Source organism: Corythoichthys intestinalis, chromosome 1 (assembly GCF_030265065.1).
Source record: "Corythoichthys intestinalis isolate RoL2023-P3 chromosome 1, ASM3026506v1, whole genome shotgun sequence".
In the NCBI taxonomy this organism is placed as follows: domain Eukaryota; kingdom Metazoa; phylum Chordata; class Actinopteri; order Syngnathiformes; family Syngnathidae; genus Corythoichthys; species Corythoichthys intestinalis.
This window is the reverse complement of record NC_080395.1, coordinates 48,439,460-48,456,593: the sequence shown is the minus strand read 5'-3', so window position 1 is coordinate 48,456,593 and position 17,134 is coordinate 48,439,460. Positions and strand designations below refer to the sequence as shown.

Here is a 17,134-nt window from a genome sequence, read left to right as displayed (position 1 = left end):
CTTTTTATGGCTAGGTTAAAACAAAAATGGTTGCGTGACGTCTGTAAACGGGGGTTTTCAGGGTAAAACGGACAAATTGAAAATAGTTCGGAGGCTTAGTGCGCCATGAATCTGCTATGGCAGCATATAAACATGTTGTTCTATCAAACACAACAGCTGTATTGGCTTAAAATACAGCACTTTCTTTTAAAGAGGAATGCAAGAGCAGAAACTGCTTTTTCAGTCTTTTCTGTTTTCCGCCATATATATTATATATATATACATATACACATATATAATAATATCTATATATACACTGTATATTCCCACATTCTGTGCATGTACCCCTTGCGAAAGGGGGTACATGCAGAGAATGTGGGAAGAATGGTTATTTCGAAATCCCACATCCACACTGACCAAGAAACAACTACTAGCTCAGTGTTCTAATGTCTGCAAGAAAAACTTGCTACCAACAGTTAGAGATTGATGAGGCACAATAGGTTTTATCCAAGGTACAAAGATGCTACGGCAAGGGGGAGCCAGGACGCCAGGTCAAGTGGGGGGTTCCATCATCACATCGAAATTGGGTACCAAGCCCCAAGAGCAGCGGAAGAGAATGAGAGAGCAGCAGACCTGAGAGAGAAGATCAGGAAGTCCTGGGGGAACTCAACTACCTCCTGCCTGCCAAGGCTAACGAACAAAGTACCATCAGAATCTATACTGGAGGATGTTAATACAGCACTGCTGAACATCCCCACCATAAACATCACTGAGACCAATCAGCTGATATATGCAGCAGCATCAGTCATCCGAGTCACTTGGCTACAAGATAAACAGCGCCAGTAGTCGGAAGGAGCCTCCATGGAAACGAAGGCTAGAGGCAAAAATCATGGCAACACGGAGTGAAGTTAGCCTCCTAACAGAGCTGAGCAAAAGCGTGAAACCTAAGAAGGAACTTCCCAAGAAATATAGCAAGCTGTCCACAGCTGAGGCACTGGAGACTGCTAAGCAAAGGCTCACAGCCCTACCTAGCCGCCTAAAGAGGTACACAGGAGAAGTAGAGGCCAGGAGAATAAACACTATGAGCTCCAAAAATCCAGCTAAGGTCTACTCTCAGTGGCAGGGTAGCAAGACCACAGCAGATCCACCCAGGGCTAAGACTGAACGATACTGGAAGAGTATCTGGGAAAAAGAGGCGTCTCACAACACTAACGCCCAACGGCTGGCAGACCTGCAGTCAGAACATCGTAACATCCCAGAACAAGACCCAGTAGTCATCACAACAGCAGACATCCAGACAAGACTGTCCAAAATGAAGAACTGGACAGCTCCAGAGTCCGACAAGATTCATGCCTACTGGCTTAAGAAGCTAACTGCACTCCATGAATGCCTAGCAAGACAAATGAACCAGATGCTGAAGTCGGAGACACACCCAGAGTGGCTAACCCAAGGTCGGACAGTCCTCATCATGAAGGACCCCCAGAAGGGAACAGTACCATCTAACTACTGGCCTATCACCTGCCTCAGCACCACATGGAAGCTCCTATCAGGCATCATCGCGGCTAAAATGGGCAGGCACATGGAGCAATACATGCACAGGGCACAGAAAGGGATTGGCAATAACACCAGTGGAGCCAAACAGCAGCTACTGGTGCACAGGGCAGTCGCCAGAGACCGCAAGGCCAGGAGCACCAACCTGTGCATTGCCTGGATTGACTACAAGAAAGCCTATGACTCAATGCCACACACATGGATACTAGAATGCTTGAAGCTGTATAAGATCAACAGGACACTAAGGACCTTCCGCCAGAACTCAGTGGGGCTGTGGAAGACAATTCGTGAAGCCAACTCAAAGCCAGTTGCACATGTGAGCATCAAATGCAGTATCTACCAAGGAGATGCTCTGTCACCCCAGGTGTTCTGCATAGACCTAAACACCGTCAGCCAGATCATCACCAAGACTGGTTTTGGGTACTGGTTCCGAAGTGGAACAACCATCAGTCACCTCCTCTACATCGATGATATAAAGCTGTATGCCAAGAACGAGCGTGACATCGACTCCCTGATTCACCTCACAAGAATATACAGCAATGACATCGGGATGTCATTCGGACTTGATAAGTGTGGGCGAATGGTATCCAGAAGAGGTAAGGTAATCTCAACTGAAGGGGCTGAACTACCAGAAGGCAACATAACTGATGTGCAGGACAGCTACAAATACCTGGGGATCCCACAGGCAAATGGGAACCATGAGGAAGCAACTAGGAGGTCTACCACAACCAAATACTTACAGAGGGTGAGGCAGGTCCTCAAGAGTCAGCTGAATGGCAAGAATAAGATCCAGGCCATTAACAGCTATGCTCTACCAGTAATCAGATACCCTGCCGGCATCGTATCCTGGCCGCTGGAAGAGATACAGGATAACGACATCAGGACAAGGAAGCTCCTTACAATGCACGGAGGGTTTCACCCAGTCCAGCATCCTGAGGCTCTACACAAAGCGGAAAGAGGGAGGCCAAGGACTAGTGAGCATCAGAGCCACTATCCAGGAGGAAACTACATCCCTCCAGGAGTACATCATGAAAATGGCACCCAGTTATATATATATATTACTATATGGTTTTTAAAATATTAATCATTATTGTATTTTTTTCATATTATTTTTATGATTATAAATACATTAATAAATTAATACAATGTTAATAGAAGCTAAATTAATGAAATTTAAATGAATAAAAACAAATATACCCTGGTAACATACTCAATTAACTCTAAATTAGATTTTTTTTTTTCATAGTATATAACTCATTGGATGCAATTGACAGAGATAATGGTCCAACTTGTATGGGTCCAATTAATTTAAACTGAAAGGAATTGCCGTGAATGCCCATCTTTCTGTGCCATTGACAACGTAGCTGTCCAATTCCTTTTGACTGGGAGCGGCGAATGAACAAGTGCCTGTAAGCTTGATAAAAAAAAAAAAAAAAGTATAATTCGTGCATGAAAGGGTTAAGAAGTAAAAAAGTACATTCAAAATTCAAATGTCCGTCTTTCCGCAATTTGAATTAAGCAAACTTATTTTGGTTACAGCAGTGGTTTTAATATTTAATAAAGCAAAAACATAATACTAATTCACAAATCTTTTTTTTTTTTTTTTTGCAAATCTGTTGCACCATAAAAAATAAGGCTGCAAACAAATTACATTTTACGTGAATTTATATAAAACAAAGTTGCGCATCCAGTGCGATACATTGAGAAATCTTGGTTGTGATTTTTTTTGCTGTCGATGGACATTTTCTTTTTGCTTTGCAAAGTTTGTTTCAGGAGTGTAAAAAATATATAGGATAAAACAATGCATATAGGATTATTTTTGCACTATCCTTATACCTCTGGATTATTTTGTTGTTTGTAGCCCTTAATTCATTCACTACCATTAGTTATAGAGGTCAAATCCAATTTGAGTGGGGAGTGGCAGCGATCGAAAAATCGCTGATAGCAGTCAGTGGCAACCAACGAGTTAATAATTAAAATAAAAACATTTTAAAGACCCAATCCCAGGTTTTTAAATTCAAAATTTCCTTGAATTATTTTGTATTTATTAACATCTATTCTTTTAATTGGAATATTTTCACATATTTTAAGGATGTTTAAAAAATTGCTACAAGAGTATGTACAATAACTTGAACTATGACCTATACAAATTTAAAACCTGGCGAGAAAAAAAAAAATTAGAACAAAATAGTTCAGAATTAACCAATGACACCTTAACTTAGTTATAGGGAGTCTGCAAACATCTACCACCAATGAAAGTGCCTAGGAGACTGAGATGTTTAAGAAAGCTTCTCTAATATATATTTACTCATGTATTTGGGAATTTTCCCATATCTATAGAATATCAAAGCAAGAGGTCAAGCTTATTCAAAACTAAAATTACATTGGAAAAAAAACACCATTGTGTCAGCACTATTAATTCAGTTAAGTATGGCAAGCTGTTTGAATGTTTATTTGATAGCCTTGTGTGCATACAAGGAATGAGACTAAGGCTTCCAAAAGTATCAGATTTCAGTCAGTGAATGGCTGCTCATTGCTCAAAGAGGTGTCACTCAAACATTAAGACATGACATAGCATGAATTTGGTAATTTGTTAAATACAATAACTCCCAACACCTTGGTACTCAGATGAATAACCTCATACCCCCCTTGTCCACACCAGTGAGACAACTGGATATAACTTCCAAGTTCAACGTAATAAGTGCTGACAGGAGTTTATTACCAACAGGCAACAGTTTACATTAAAATACTGTGTATGTCTTCTCATACACATTTGAACAACCAATATATCTGCACATGGAAGGATCTGCCAATCTGGTACATGAAAAACAAGTGTCAGTGATTTCCTCTCATCAGGACAATACAACTCAATCTCGGGGCTCTTCTTGAAAATCTGTGGCGTTTTTCCAAAACGAGTGGCGTCTCTCGTCTCCGAAGCACGGTAGCATACTCGATGGATGTATTCAAACATGCCATTTTACTTGTCTCTTGATTTTTTTCCCCCAGAGGCATCATGTGAGCTTGCTCACAATAGCCTGGTTTAGAGAGTTCAGCTGATTTGTCCATTTGTCTAAAGCTGTGTAACGAGCCCCTCCCCTCTTCTGGTAGTCGAGTTCTAGTAGTTGGTTGACTTGGTCAATTCGCCCGTGGATTGTGCTGAGGAGGACACAAAAAGAAAGGAAGTCGCTTGAAGTGGAAGCCAATAAAATCTTTCAAATAAACAACTATTCTTTGACTCCTAATTTGAAAACTAGTCATCCATCAATTTATGTGTAGATTTATCTTGATATTGAGGCCATGATCCATTTATGATTTTACAGTCAAGAGAGAAACCATAATGACAACAACAATGAGTTTGACACTTCCGGTCAAGCGGGTAAACAGAGTGGGCACGTACTTATCCAAAATACACTGCACCAGCAGACTCTCCACATCGCAAACATCGATATTTAGCTCCTGAAACATAAAGCAAAGACGCAATTATCACTCAGCAAGTCAAAAAATTGTTTGCTTTGGATTTTTAAACTGTGATTATGATAATGACATGTTGTTCTAATTTCTTATGCTGGGGTTAATCTTAACAGGTTTCAGGTCACACAATTCTGATTTTTTTTTCTATCAAGTGACACAATTTGAATCATAGAAAAACTCATATTTGTCATTGTTGCTCATTCTGTTGTTCGACATTAACAGAAAAACAGCCATAGACAACAAAGTTCCGATGCAGTCATTTTACCTTCGAAATGAAAGGGATGTGTATTCTTGTGTATGGTTTGATGAGTTTGATAAGTACTTGAGTTCTAATATTCCGCAGCAGCTCTGCAAAAAAACAAAATCATAACTGGATTGGCAACACATTCTAGGTGAACTGTAACAGTCGCTGCCATGAGTCACGATCAACACTCACCTTCTATGTGCTCTCTAATGAAGGGATCGTCCATGATGTTACTGTGATTTGTTTTCAATATTTTCTCAAACTCAGTGATGTCATTATTCTGGTAGGCGCTGGAGGAACAGATAAAAGGTTTATCAACCTATTATACAGTTACCGGACCAATAAAAAGTATCTCCATAGCTATAAATCGTGACGCAAAATAAAAACAAGACATTGACAAAACAATTTGAGATAAGAGTATATTAAGGGGTAAGCAGGAACTGGATAGTCAAGGCACCACTCTTCTTGCTTGACACCAAGATATCACCACATTGAGCCAGAGTACAACTTCCCCAAAAATCTGCAAATTGGCAATTCCCAAATTGTGACTATGCGAAGGTTCACTATCATATACATGATGTCTAAGTCTGTGTGCATTTACAAGTATTTGTGGTAGAATCTGTAAAAAGTATTAAAAAGCTTATGTACCTACTTTTAAGTAGAACTATTGAGCAATCCTTAACAATATTTGTATAGTGGAGAAAATAAGTATTTAGTCAACCACCAATTGTGCAAGTTCTCCTACTTGAAAAGATTAGAGAGGCCTGTAGTGGCACCTGTTTTAACTCATTATCGGTATAAAAGACACCTTTCCACAATCTCAGTCAGTCACACTCCAAACTCCACTATGGCCAAGACCAAAGAGCTGTCGAAGGACACTTGAAACAAAATTGTACCCTGCACCTAGTTGGGAAGACTGAATCTGCAATAGGTAAGCAGCTTGGTGTGAACTAATAAACTGTGGGAGCAACTATTAGAAAATGGAGGGAGCAACTATTAGAAAATGGAAGACACACAAGACCACTGATAATCTCCCTCGATCTGGGGCTCCATGCAAGATCTCACCCCCTGGCGTCAAAATCATAATAAGAACAGTGAGCAAAAATGCCAGAACCACACGGGGGGACCTAGTGAATGACCTACAGAGATCTAGGACCACAGTATCAAAGGCTACTATCAGTAACACAATGCGCCGCCAGGGACTCAAATCCTGCACTGCCAGACGTGTCCCCTTGCTGAAGAAAGTACACGTCCAGGCCCGTCTGTGGTTCGCTAGAGAGCATTTGGATGATCCAGAAGAGGACTGGGAGAATGTGTTATGGTCATATGAAAGCAAAATAGAACTTTTTGGTAGAAACACAGGTTCTCATGTTTGGAGGAGAAAGAATACTGAATTGCATCCGAAGAACACCATACCCACTGTGAAGCATGGGGGTGGAAACATCATGCTTTGGGGCTGTTTTTCTGCAAAGGGACCAGGATGACTGATCTGTGTAAAGGAAAGAATGAATGGGGCCATGTATCGCGAGATTTTGAGTGAAAATCTCCTCCATCAGCAAGGGCATTAAAGATGAGACGTGTCTGGGTCTTTTAGCATGTCAATGATCCCAAACACATAGCCAGGGCAACAAAGGAGTGGCTTTGTAAGAAGCATTTCAAGGTCCTGGAGTGGCCTAGCCAGTCTACAGATCTCAACCCCTTAAGAATCTGTGGAGTGAGTTGAAAGTCTGTGTTGCCCAACGACAGCCCCAAAACATCACTGCTCTAGAGATCTGCATGGAGGAATGGGCCAAAATACTAGCAACAGTATGTGAAAAGCTTGTGAAGGGTTACAGAATATGTTTGGCCTCTGTTATTGCCAACAAAGGGTACATAATAAAGTACTGAGATGAACTTTTGGTATTGACCAAATACTTATTTTCCACCATGATTTGCAAATAAATTCTTTAAAAATCAAACGATGTGATTTTCTGTTTTTTTTTTCCACATTCTGTCTCTCATGGTTGAGGTTTACCCATGTTGACAATTACAGGCCTCTCTAATATTTTCAAGTGGGAGAACTTGCACAATTAGTGGTTGACTAAATACTTATTTGCCCCACTGTATGTTTTTTTTAAGATTTAGAATTAATTGAGATCCATCTTGTTACGTCATGAAAAATTCAAAATCATGGTGGGCATGAGGGAAGCTTTAAAAAAATAAAAATAAAAAGGAATATACTGTAACGTTGCAAAAAATATTTAAATTTTCTTGTAATAAATTTTACAGATTCTTTTGATCACAAATGCTTATGCTTATTACTGCACAAAGACTTAGGCTACGTCTATACTTGGACGGATAATTTTCCGCAGGGTATTTTGTCGACTATTTTTATACCTTTCCACACTTACGTTTAAGGTGCTTTAAGGTCCCCCCAGCTTCTCCAAGGTACGCCTGCATTTGCGTAAACTACGCATCCGTAGAAAGGAGCAGCCTCATATGTTACATCATCGCCCACGCAGTTTACCTCTGAACCGGAAACTCAATACTCGCCGGCGGCAAATTTCGAAATTACTACATCTTCTTGACTGTCATTATTTTGTGATCACTGTTTTTTTCGTGAACTCAATTGAACGCATCACGCAGGAGCAAGAGTGAAGGGAGAGCTTGCTCGGTTTTTACAAGCAGTCGCAGAGTTGTGATTGAAATAAGCCTGACATCGTTACTTGGGATGTTACAATCGATGCTCAGTTGCACTCTCACCACTTGGAAAAAAATAAATAGAACATATGGTGTGGCGCTGCGTATACTTCCTGGAAGCCGCAACCAGGACTGCTTGTGCATAACAGTGGCGATCCTGGAAGTGGCGACAGTTTTGACAGGCAGAAATGTCATGGAAAAAAACTGATTGCGCGCCTCTTTGACAGGGGGTACCACACAGGTCACTTTTAGGGGTTTAATTTTCCTCTAAGCATTTTTATACTAGTATACTCATGTTCAGTCGGCATTGAGTTGGGAGGGGCCAGCTCTGCAGCTGGCTGATCGAAGACAACGCGGGAGACGAGCTCTGTAAAAAACGCTAATCTCCGCGACGTCTGCGATTAGAGGACCACAAATGGGCACTGAATTGAAGCATATTATTGCAACGTAGTTTGAAAGTTCAAGAAAAATGTGTAGGAAAGAAAAGAGGAGCGGGAATGCCACGTCGTGATCGTCCACCTTCATTGTTTACGATGCCGTCATGCCGCACTAAAAATGGCGACTGCATGATGTCACTTCCTTAGTATAGGAGTGTTGTACGGAGACAGCAGTCCATATTAAGCGGCGCGTAATTTTACCCACCAACATTATCCATCTAACAACTCATCCGGATGATAGGCATACAAGTGTAGCAGACATGCCATATAGTCCAACTAATTACACGTTTACGGCCATCGTCCGTCCTAGTGTAGATGTAGCCTTAATGGACAACCTTGACCATTCCAAACGCTTATAAAATTGCAAACAGATTTCACTTGTATTACACAGGTAAACAAAGGTTGGTTAAATAAAACAATATTCTTACCTTACTAAATTTGTCATTGCTAATATCTCTGGATCGTTTTTGTATGGTTTGGCCTTTAAAGGGGGGAAAAAGAAATACCAAGATTTTAAAAACAAGATCTACAATTTTGTTTTTGCCACAGAACAACCAAAAGGAAATTGATGCCATCTAAAATCAAAAGGCTTCATAAATTTGATAGCACACCTCTTGCGAGTCAAAAGGATTGATTCCTGACTTCATTAGCATGTTAGCAAGCACCAGGTACTTCAAACACGTCGTCCGTCTCGGGCTTCCGGACTCGTCGTAGTTCTTAAAGGCCTCAAAGAAGTCTGTATGAGCTTTCTCAAACTCGCCCTCTCTCAGATGCATTTTGCCACCGCACTCTGTTCAGGAGCAAACCAGCGCACGTCACTCATCAGAAAGAAGCTTTGTTAACATGCAAGTTGCTGACTAGACGAGCACTTACCTCGAATTACGCCCATTATAAGTGGATGAGGAATGGCAGATTTAATGTGGAGCGACTGCTCGTACAGGGCTTTCAACTTTTTGTTGTTTTTTTGTGCTGTGTACATCTGAATTTCCAGAGCGTAGATCTCTAACAACTGTGTCCCCTTCTTCAGGTCATCCTCGCCATCGTCTGTCTGTGACAAATATGTCAAAATGCATATCTTTTAGTAATTTTTAAATTAATAGGGCTGTTATGATACAAACATTCACGATACAATTCGCGTCATGATTCTTGACCCATGATTTGATACGCGAGATGATTTTTTTTAAATGTGAAAAATATTTTACTTAAATTACTTGGGGGGGGGGGGGTCGCTTTAAGCCAAAACTCAAGAAGAAAAGAAAACAATTTGGCAGCTTTAACATCAAAACTGATTTAAACTACATTATTTTTCCCCTCTACGTAAAACCATTAATGAACAAATGAACCTTTGTCCCTGAAAATGTCTTGAAAAAAACAGCATAAATTATGTAGCACATAGGTAGTTGTAATTAATACCTTTTTCTCAGTAATATAATATAGCATACGTTGCTTAAAAAATAAAACATGAGGCTTTAGGCTTTATGCAGAGTAGAGTCTTTCAATGGCACTCAGCTACTGCTGTAATGTTAAAACTTTGGGACGCTCTTCTTGTGAAACCGGAATTAGCACGGTAAGAATGTCCTGTAAAACAACTTCACCATTAAACAGCTTTAAAGAGCACAGAGCACATTGGAGAATCTTCTAATTCATATTGCTTAGCGACTTAATTTTGACAATGTTAGATTTGATGTCTTCATTATGAAGCTTTTGGTCAAATGTTAAACAATGTGAAATAATTCCGTCTTCCGCAAAGTGGACATTTATCACTTGTCAGCAACAAAACTAGTTGATGAGAATATTTTTAATGAAAAGGCCAAATTTAGCTGCGAGTGGATGAAAAATATAATGGCATTGACTAAAATTTAGGAGAAAGTGCAAGGATATTAAGATTTCGAGACTTTCATTCTCTCCCTGCTAGCTGTCTCATCTATTCGTTGTGGTATAATACTTATTGTTTTTCCAATCTCACAGGTCAGTCGACTGCTACGATTCTATCGTCTCACTCCACGAGACAGGATTGTGACTGATTTCGGTTTTGACACGCGTATCGTTACGGCTTTACCATTACCCTTTAATGTGCAATACATTTTAAATGAATAATTAACTAATTCGCTGTGAATGTCCACTGCCAGCCCTCCCAGTTAAAATTGGACTTTTATATCAATCAAGGACCACGAATGGGTTAAGTCCGGGTTATGATGGGTACTATTTGAGGAAACACGTTTTTTTTTTTCCATTACCTGAGATCGTTAACATGGCTTGAATACATCTACTAGTATTCGCATGTCCACAAAAATATGAGAAAGAGTTGTGAATGCCAATGAGAATCAAAAATGACTAATAATGAATAAGATGTGAAACCATTACACCTCTCATGTAGTGAGAGTCTGCTCACCTGGCAAGATTGGTGTAACTGCCTCAAGATCTTCTGCAGCTTTCCGTACTCTTCTCTCTCCAAATACAACTTCCCTAGCTAGAGTAGAGCAAAAAAACATTACTGCTCGTTTGATTTAGTAAAAATCAAGGCAGGACTTTAACATGTTAATTATGATTAATTACGGAACGCAAAACACATTAAAAAAAGATCATTATTATCGCAGTTTGTGTTCCAAGCAACACAGAACTTTTGTTACAAATTGCAATGGCGCTGCCGGACATCTAAACATGGAAGCAAGTGTGTTCAATATTATATAATAATTATGCCCCTCACCGTCCCGGAATTTTTGATGCCCAAATTATGCGATTTAGTCAAAAATTGTAGGACAAGTAGCGTTTTGAAAATTGCTTTTTTTTTTTTTTTTTCCAGAAAATTGCCGTTTACGGGCAAACGGAAAATTTTTGGGGGATTTTTGAAAAAGTCCCTGCGTCGCGCGAAAATTCCGGACGTGTCGATACTTGAATGGTGCCGATCGGTCAAGCGGTTCGGGCTGCGCAGCGCGCCGAAGGATTCCCATTCAAAAAAAAAAACAGAATAACATATAGGGGGAGGCCGTAGAATCTCACTACCTGATCTTTCCAAAGGAAAGACCAGGTAATGACGTAAAGGCTAGAGACCCAAGGTATGCCAGTTGAGGTCAATTGCATTATACAGACACAAGGAAATTTAAACATACTAAATAAATCTGTTTTTAAAACATGCCCCTGGAATAATACTAATATAGAAAGGATTGCACCAAAAATTAGCATCCATTTGCTTAAGGCAACACTAGGTAACTTTTCGGTTTTGGCCGATTTTATTGATGCAGGTGGACAAAAGTGGTAGTGTTTTGCCTTAAGGAAGACTGCGTTTCTTACAAGGACCAGATCACAGTGTCGTAAAATCCTGATCTACCGGTTGCCTGCAGATGGATTAAACAACATTTCTGTTTCCAGCGGCTATGTGAAGGATAAATAGTAATGAGGTAATGAATCCAGTTGTGGCTAAACAACAGCATGTGAGAATGTTGAAAATAGAAACGTTAAGATTTTGTACCGTATTCCCTCACCGGTCCTCCAAAACTCAAGTTTGGTTTGGGGGGGGGGGGGGGGGGGGTGTCACGCCAGTGAGTGAAAGCTGGGCCTATATTTATTCTTTACTGTCATTTTTATCCTAACCTTTTTCTTTGCCTCATCTGACAATACTTTTTCTCTTTTGTTGCTCTGCCATCTTTGCAGAATTCACGCGACAGCCTTCACAACGACTTCTGTCTTTATAACGAATGGAGAAAGGGGGAAGTGATGTATGCTGTAAAGCAGTCGGCACCTTTGTAGTTTTTTTGTGTGGCAGCGTTCCTACTACCCTCCTCAAAGATAATTAATGCTGGTGAAAGCGATACAGACCCCCTCAAGATTTAAAAGAGGTGTCATTTAACCAGTTGTCAGTCGACATATCATCACAAATGTTATGAAAATATTTTATATGGGTTGAAAAGTTACCAAGTGTTGCTTTAAAACTAAAATCATTAACATTTCTTGTCATAGACATGAAATACAGTATAACAACACATGTATATGCCAAATTAAAAAAAAAAAAGAAAAGTGTGACATATACATATACATACACAGTGATACCTCTACTAACGAACGTCTCCACATACAGAATTTTCAGGTTACGACACACCTCAATGGGAAAATAATGCCTCTTGTTATGAAAGAAATGTCAGGATACGAAAGGCAAAAATACAGTATGAGCTGCTACTCGCAGCTCCCAGAGTTTACTGAATGAAATAAACTTTTAGCTGGTCTGCCATTAGCTATTGCCTAGCATCTTCCTACCATCCAATTGTCTAAGAGGGACCTCTACTATATTTGTCTATCCCAGCGTCCTTTTCATTCGCCCCTCGTGTACGGACAACATCACGTGCGTGTATTAATTTTTATTATTGACTCTATTCTTTGTTTTTACATCATGCACAACTCTCATCTTAGGTTTATTAAGCAATAATCTAATTGTAACATGTACAGTATTTGTTCCATGTTTTGATGCAATTTCATGCTTAATAAAAGATTTATGTCTGAATTTTGGGGGGCTCGGGAACGTATTAGCCTATTAGCGCATTCATATGGAAAACGTCTCTATTTACGGAATTTTCAGTTTACGAAACTACTTCCAGAAACAATTACTTTTGTAAGTAGAGGTACCAATGTATTATCTACTGTCCAGTTATTCTTATACACTCTTGCATTGTTAAACATTATACATTAAAGGTTCCCCGAAAAATTTGGATAGGTGTTATTTCTTGATTTTTTTTTCATAACAAAAAGAGACTGCAGGTAAAACTAATTCTTAATATGATGTTCTGAATAAAATAAAATACAGCAGTTAAAGCTACTGTCTCTTTATTCTTTATAAAAAAACAACAACAACAACAAAAAAACAAGAAATGTCACCTACCCAAATTGGGACCTAACAATTTCAAAATGAAACTAAAATTATCACGTAATAAACTAAATAGCATAACCAGCACATAATGAAAGAACTGGAACAGCAAAGGAATAAATAATTAGCAAATAACATGAACTTTGAAAGTGATTTATATCCTCAGCGCTGCATTGCATGCTGGGTGGGAGGCATGAGGCACAGTAGCAACTAACAGCAATGTTGACGTTATTTGGTCAAAGCTTTAATGTGGTTAATTTGCTGTATGGCGTTATCAAGCGGTCATGAAGCCCAAGAGGCCAAAAGTATAAAGAATTCTATGGCTATTTGTTCAACAAAATATGCATGTGCCTGTTTTACTATATAAACAAAATGCAACAAGTGATAAAATTACTTCTTTTTTTTTTTTTATTCAAATTTATTTAGAAATAATAGTTGTAGTTCCTAGTGTTTGGCTTTAAACGTTTTTGGAATGTATTTCACTAGCCCTAGGTGACGTTCTTTCATAGCCTGAAATCCAGACAATGTGAGATGACAGGCAGTCGCCATTCCATTTTGCGGCTCCTTTATACAGTACTGTAGTTTGTCAGATTTTATTACGGTAAATGGTGTTATACTTATATGTTTTTTTTTTTTAAACAACCTTTCTTTATATTGTATCATTACGCATTGTGTTGTGAATTTAAGTGTGCCGTCCCATCCCTACTAATTACTGTAATTTTTGGACTATGAACACTCCCCCACCCCCCACCTTCTCATTCTGAACCCAGTGGTCTACAGTTCAGTGTGAGTTATAGAGTATAAGGATTTTTACAGGCTAATGGGCTGCATATTTTTTGGGCTATAAATGCTGTTATACAATGTGAACATCTACGATTTAGTCCAATGTGGTTTATATTTGGAAAAAAAAAAAAGTTTTCTTGTGAAATTTGGAGGGTGCAGCTTATAGTCAGGCGCACCTTATAGACCAGAAATTACACAACAATTAGATAAATTTGCGTAATGTATTTTAAGTCCGACCCCTACTAATATTGTGAACTCTAATAGCATGAGAAAGATAAAGTACCTTTGTGTTGGTTTTAAACCAAAGTCTATCATTTTTCGCATCCTTCAAAGCTTCCAGAGTCGTTTCGTAGAATTCTTGTAATAAATCCATCTGGTGACATATGAAACCCACGTCAGAATGTAATTTAGAGAGCGACAACATAGTGTGGTGCCTCAAAATTTATAAGTGGAGGCAAAATGAACTCAATACAACTATCAATTGTACCTGTTTGGAGGTTGAGATGTAGTCCAGAATGGAGTTGATGGACTTCTCCGAGTAGTTCCTGGTGACAGCACTTCTTATGTACGTCAGCAATTGCTTGTATCTGTTCATCATCTCTGGGAAATTAGTCTGCATGACGACACATATAAACAAGGATTTTGAGCAAGAGTGCTTATATCAGCTCCATGTTACGGGTTGGTGTGAGATTTACCAGTTTAAAGTTTATTTTAATCATCTGTTTCAGTGCTTTGAACCCCCATTCGCCTTTCTCGCCTTCAAGTTCCAGTACCTGATCAAACAAAACGTTAAATGTTAGTGGAAAAATCAAGAGAACATCAACTCATTGGCTACCATTGACAGTGATATGCATAAAATTATGTGGCTCTTTTCATCCTTCTACTGATTATTAGATGTCCAATCCATTTAAACTGGGTAGGTGGTAGCAAATGAACACTTGGTGCATTTGCTGCCAGCCCTCACTCTTTTAACGTTTAACACCATCAATAACGTGTGTGTGTGTGTGTGTTTGGGGGGGGGGGGGGTGATCTTAAGCATTAACTCTTTGGCTACCACTGATGGCGCGAGACATCCAATTCATATTCACCCCTCCCAGTCAAAATGGATGGACGTTTAGCGCCATCAATGGCGGCAAAACATGAATATTTACAGCCAGTGCTCCCATCTTGAATGAATTAGACGTATATCTCTGTCAATGGCAAGCAATGAGTTAAAATGAGAACCCCACCTTCTGGAAACTGCTGAGCGCTGCTTTGGGATCATCCTCTTTCAATGCTTTGGAATTATAGTACTGGTTCTCCAGGTCAACATTTGGCTCTGAATTGCTGTCTTCCGAATATTCCTGAATGGTACCACATGGTGCAACATCACAAACTTTATCAGCTCAAGTTGCTCTTATCATTCATCCACTTCCTGCGGACATCTACTCCGAGCGTCCGTTTAAATCAGGCAACGTATTTGCTAACTAGCCGGCTGTAATTTAGAGTTTCAGTCACTTGACGGGCAAAACGCGTGCAAGTTTCACAAACTATCCTGTAACATACTTGTTTAATTTTGGGAGTCAAATGTTTGACAGTAACAACTAGCCGGATGTGTGCGTGGCCAGCTTGTAGAATATATTAGCCCAAGAGGCTAACTACCTACCAGGCTAACGTTAGCTAACCCGCATTCTCGCTGCTTTCTGGTTGTACTCAAGATAAGAGGCGCTACTAAGCTCATATTAATTGCAATACCAGGTCGTAGTCCTCTTCATCGTCACACATGAAATCGTCCTCCATGTCAGACATTGTTAGGGTCCGTGTTGTCCTTGTTCAGAGACGAATAGTTGGCCCGGCCTGTACTGTGTTTGCTGCGAAGGGAGGGTTAGAGGAGGTGGCGTCCGGCTGGTAAAGAGGCGCCACAGGCCAGCGTCCGTCGATAGATGGCGCTGTTGTATCATTATGATCTCCGTCCGGTGTTGTTGACGGTTGGGGTTCCCTATAAAGTTCAAGGAGGGCCCTTTAAGGGTTAGAATTTGCTGCCGGTGACGGTAATACACGTCAGATCAATTTTAATCCTGTCAGGAGTAGTGACACTGCAGTGGACAGCTATTCAAAAATTGGCACTTAAAACTTTTAACCCTTTGTCGAGCAATTGGCTAGATTTGATCATTCTTAAAAAACGTTTTTTGTTAAAAGGGAACCTCGGACTTAAAGACTAGTAGGCTCTAAAAAGCCATAATTGTTCTCTTTTCCTGAAATATGTTATTAGAAAATCCATAAAAATTGCCATTGATTTAAAAAAATATATAATATTTAGTACATGTTTTGACCTACGGAGGGCGCCATATTTTATGGACGCTCGGGGTGATTACGTAAAATGTCACTCAACGAATAGTATCGGGTTACTGCAATTCCTTCTACACAGCGAGACGTCCAAGACATACGCTCATCAGTTATACGCGGCGAGCTGAGTACTTACTATTTGTGTTTTTATTGAGTCTTTTATTAGCTTTTAATTGCCTCAAAATACTTTTTGCATGTGTTTCCCTCTCCTGTTGACCACATTAGTCACGTAGCATATTCAAACCACCTTTATTTGATATTATATATTAGAGGTGTGCATCGACACCGCCCTCACGATTCGATTCGATTACGATTCGGAAGGCCACGATTCGATTCGATTCAGAGGGTCACGATTCGGTTCGATTCGGCAATGCATTGCGATGCATTAAAGCCTGGGATGCATTAAAATTCTAAAGCAAAGCATATTTTTCGTGAATCATGAGCCAACACAAGCGGACAGACATTAAACAACTTTTTATTGGCTCTTGTGTCACTCCTGGTTGAAGTCAAATGAAAATAGTATACTTTCATATATATCTTTAAAAAAAAAAATCAGATCACAGCATTTAATTAGTGCTTTGAATGAGACCAGGGCTTTCTCTCTTTTTTTTTCTTTTTTTTTACACACAGTAGCAGCCTTTCACACAGTGCAACATCTGAACTCCTGTGCAAAATCAGTAATAACAGTCACTGTAGTTTAGTCACAACGACCCATCAATAAAAATATTCAAGTAAATATTAAAGAAAACGACAAAGAAAATATTGTAGTGCAGCAGCATCTTTATCGCAATATCAATCCAGGGATCAGTT

General features: G+C 39.6%; 1 protein-coding gene across 1 annotated transcript; it reads right to left on the bottom strand.

The window, feature by feature from the left end:
- Positions 1-3,957: 3,957 nt before the first annotated feature.
- Positions 3,958-15,915, bottom strand: cops2 (COP9 signalosome subunit 2). The gene is made up of 13 exons (XM_057854649.1): positions 15,734-15,915; positions 15,229-15,342; positions 14,695-14,772; positions 14,487-14,612; positions 14,283-14,372; positions 10,754-10,831; positions 9,235-9,409; positions 8,973-9,151; positions 8,790-8,842; positions 5,438-5,535; positions 5,267-5,349; positions 4,928-4,986; positions 3,958-4,686 (listed from the first exon to the last, which is right to left on the bottom strand). Exons 1-13 carry the CDS (start codon positions 15,785-15,787, stop codon positions 4,542-4,544), a joined length of 1,332 nt encoding a protein of 443 aa, XP_057710632.1. The 5' UTR covers positions 15,788-15,915; the 3' UTR covers positions 3,958-4,541.
- Between the last annotated feature and the right edge of the window lie 1,219 nt (positions 15,916-17,134).

What these genes read in the sequence shown, in the direction of transcription:
- cops2 (XM_057854649.1), bottom strand. Translation starts at nt 15,787, where the DNA reads ATGTCTGACATGGAGGACGATTTCATGTGTGACGATGAAGAGGACTAC. An exon ending in CGCTCAGCAGTTTCCAGAAG is followed by an intron (nt 14,773 to 15,228) that starts GTGGGGTTCTCA and finishes TTGTTTGATCAG; the next exon opens with GTACTGGAACTTGAAGGCGA. An exon ending in ATCCTTTTGACTCGCAAGAG is followed by an intron (nt 8,843 to 8,972) that starts GTGTGCTATCAA and finishes CCCCCTTTAAAG; the next exon opens with GCCAAACCATACAAAAACGA.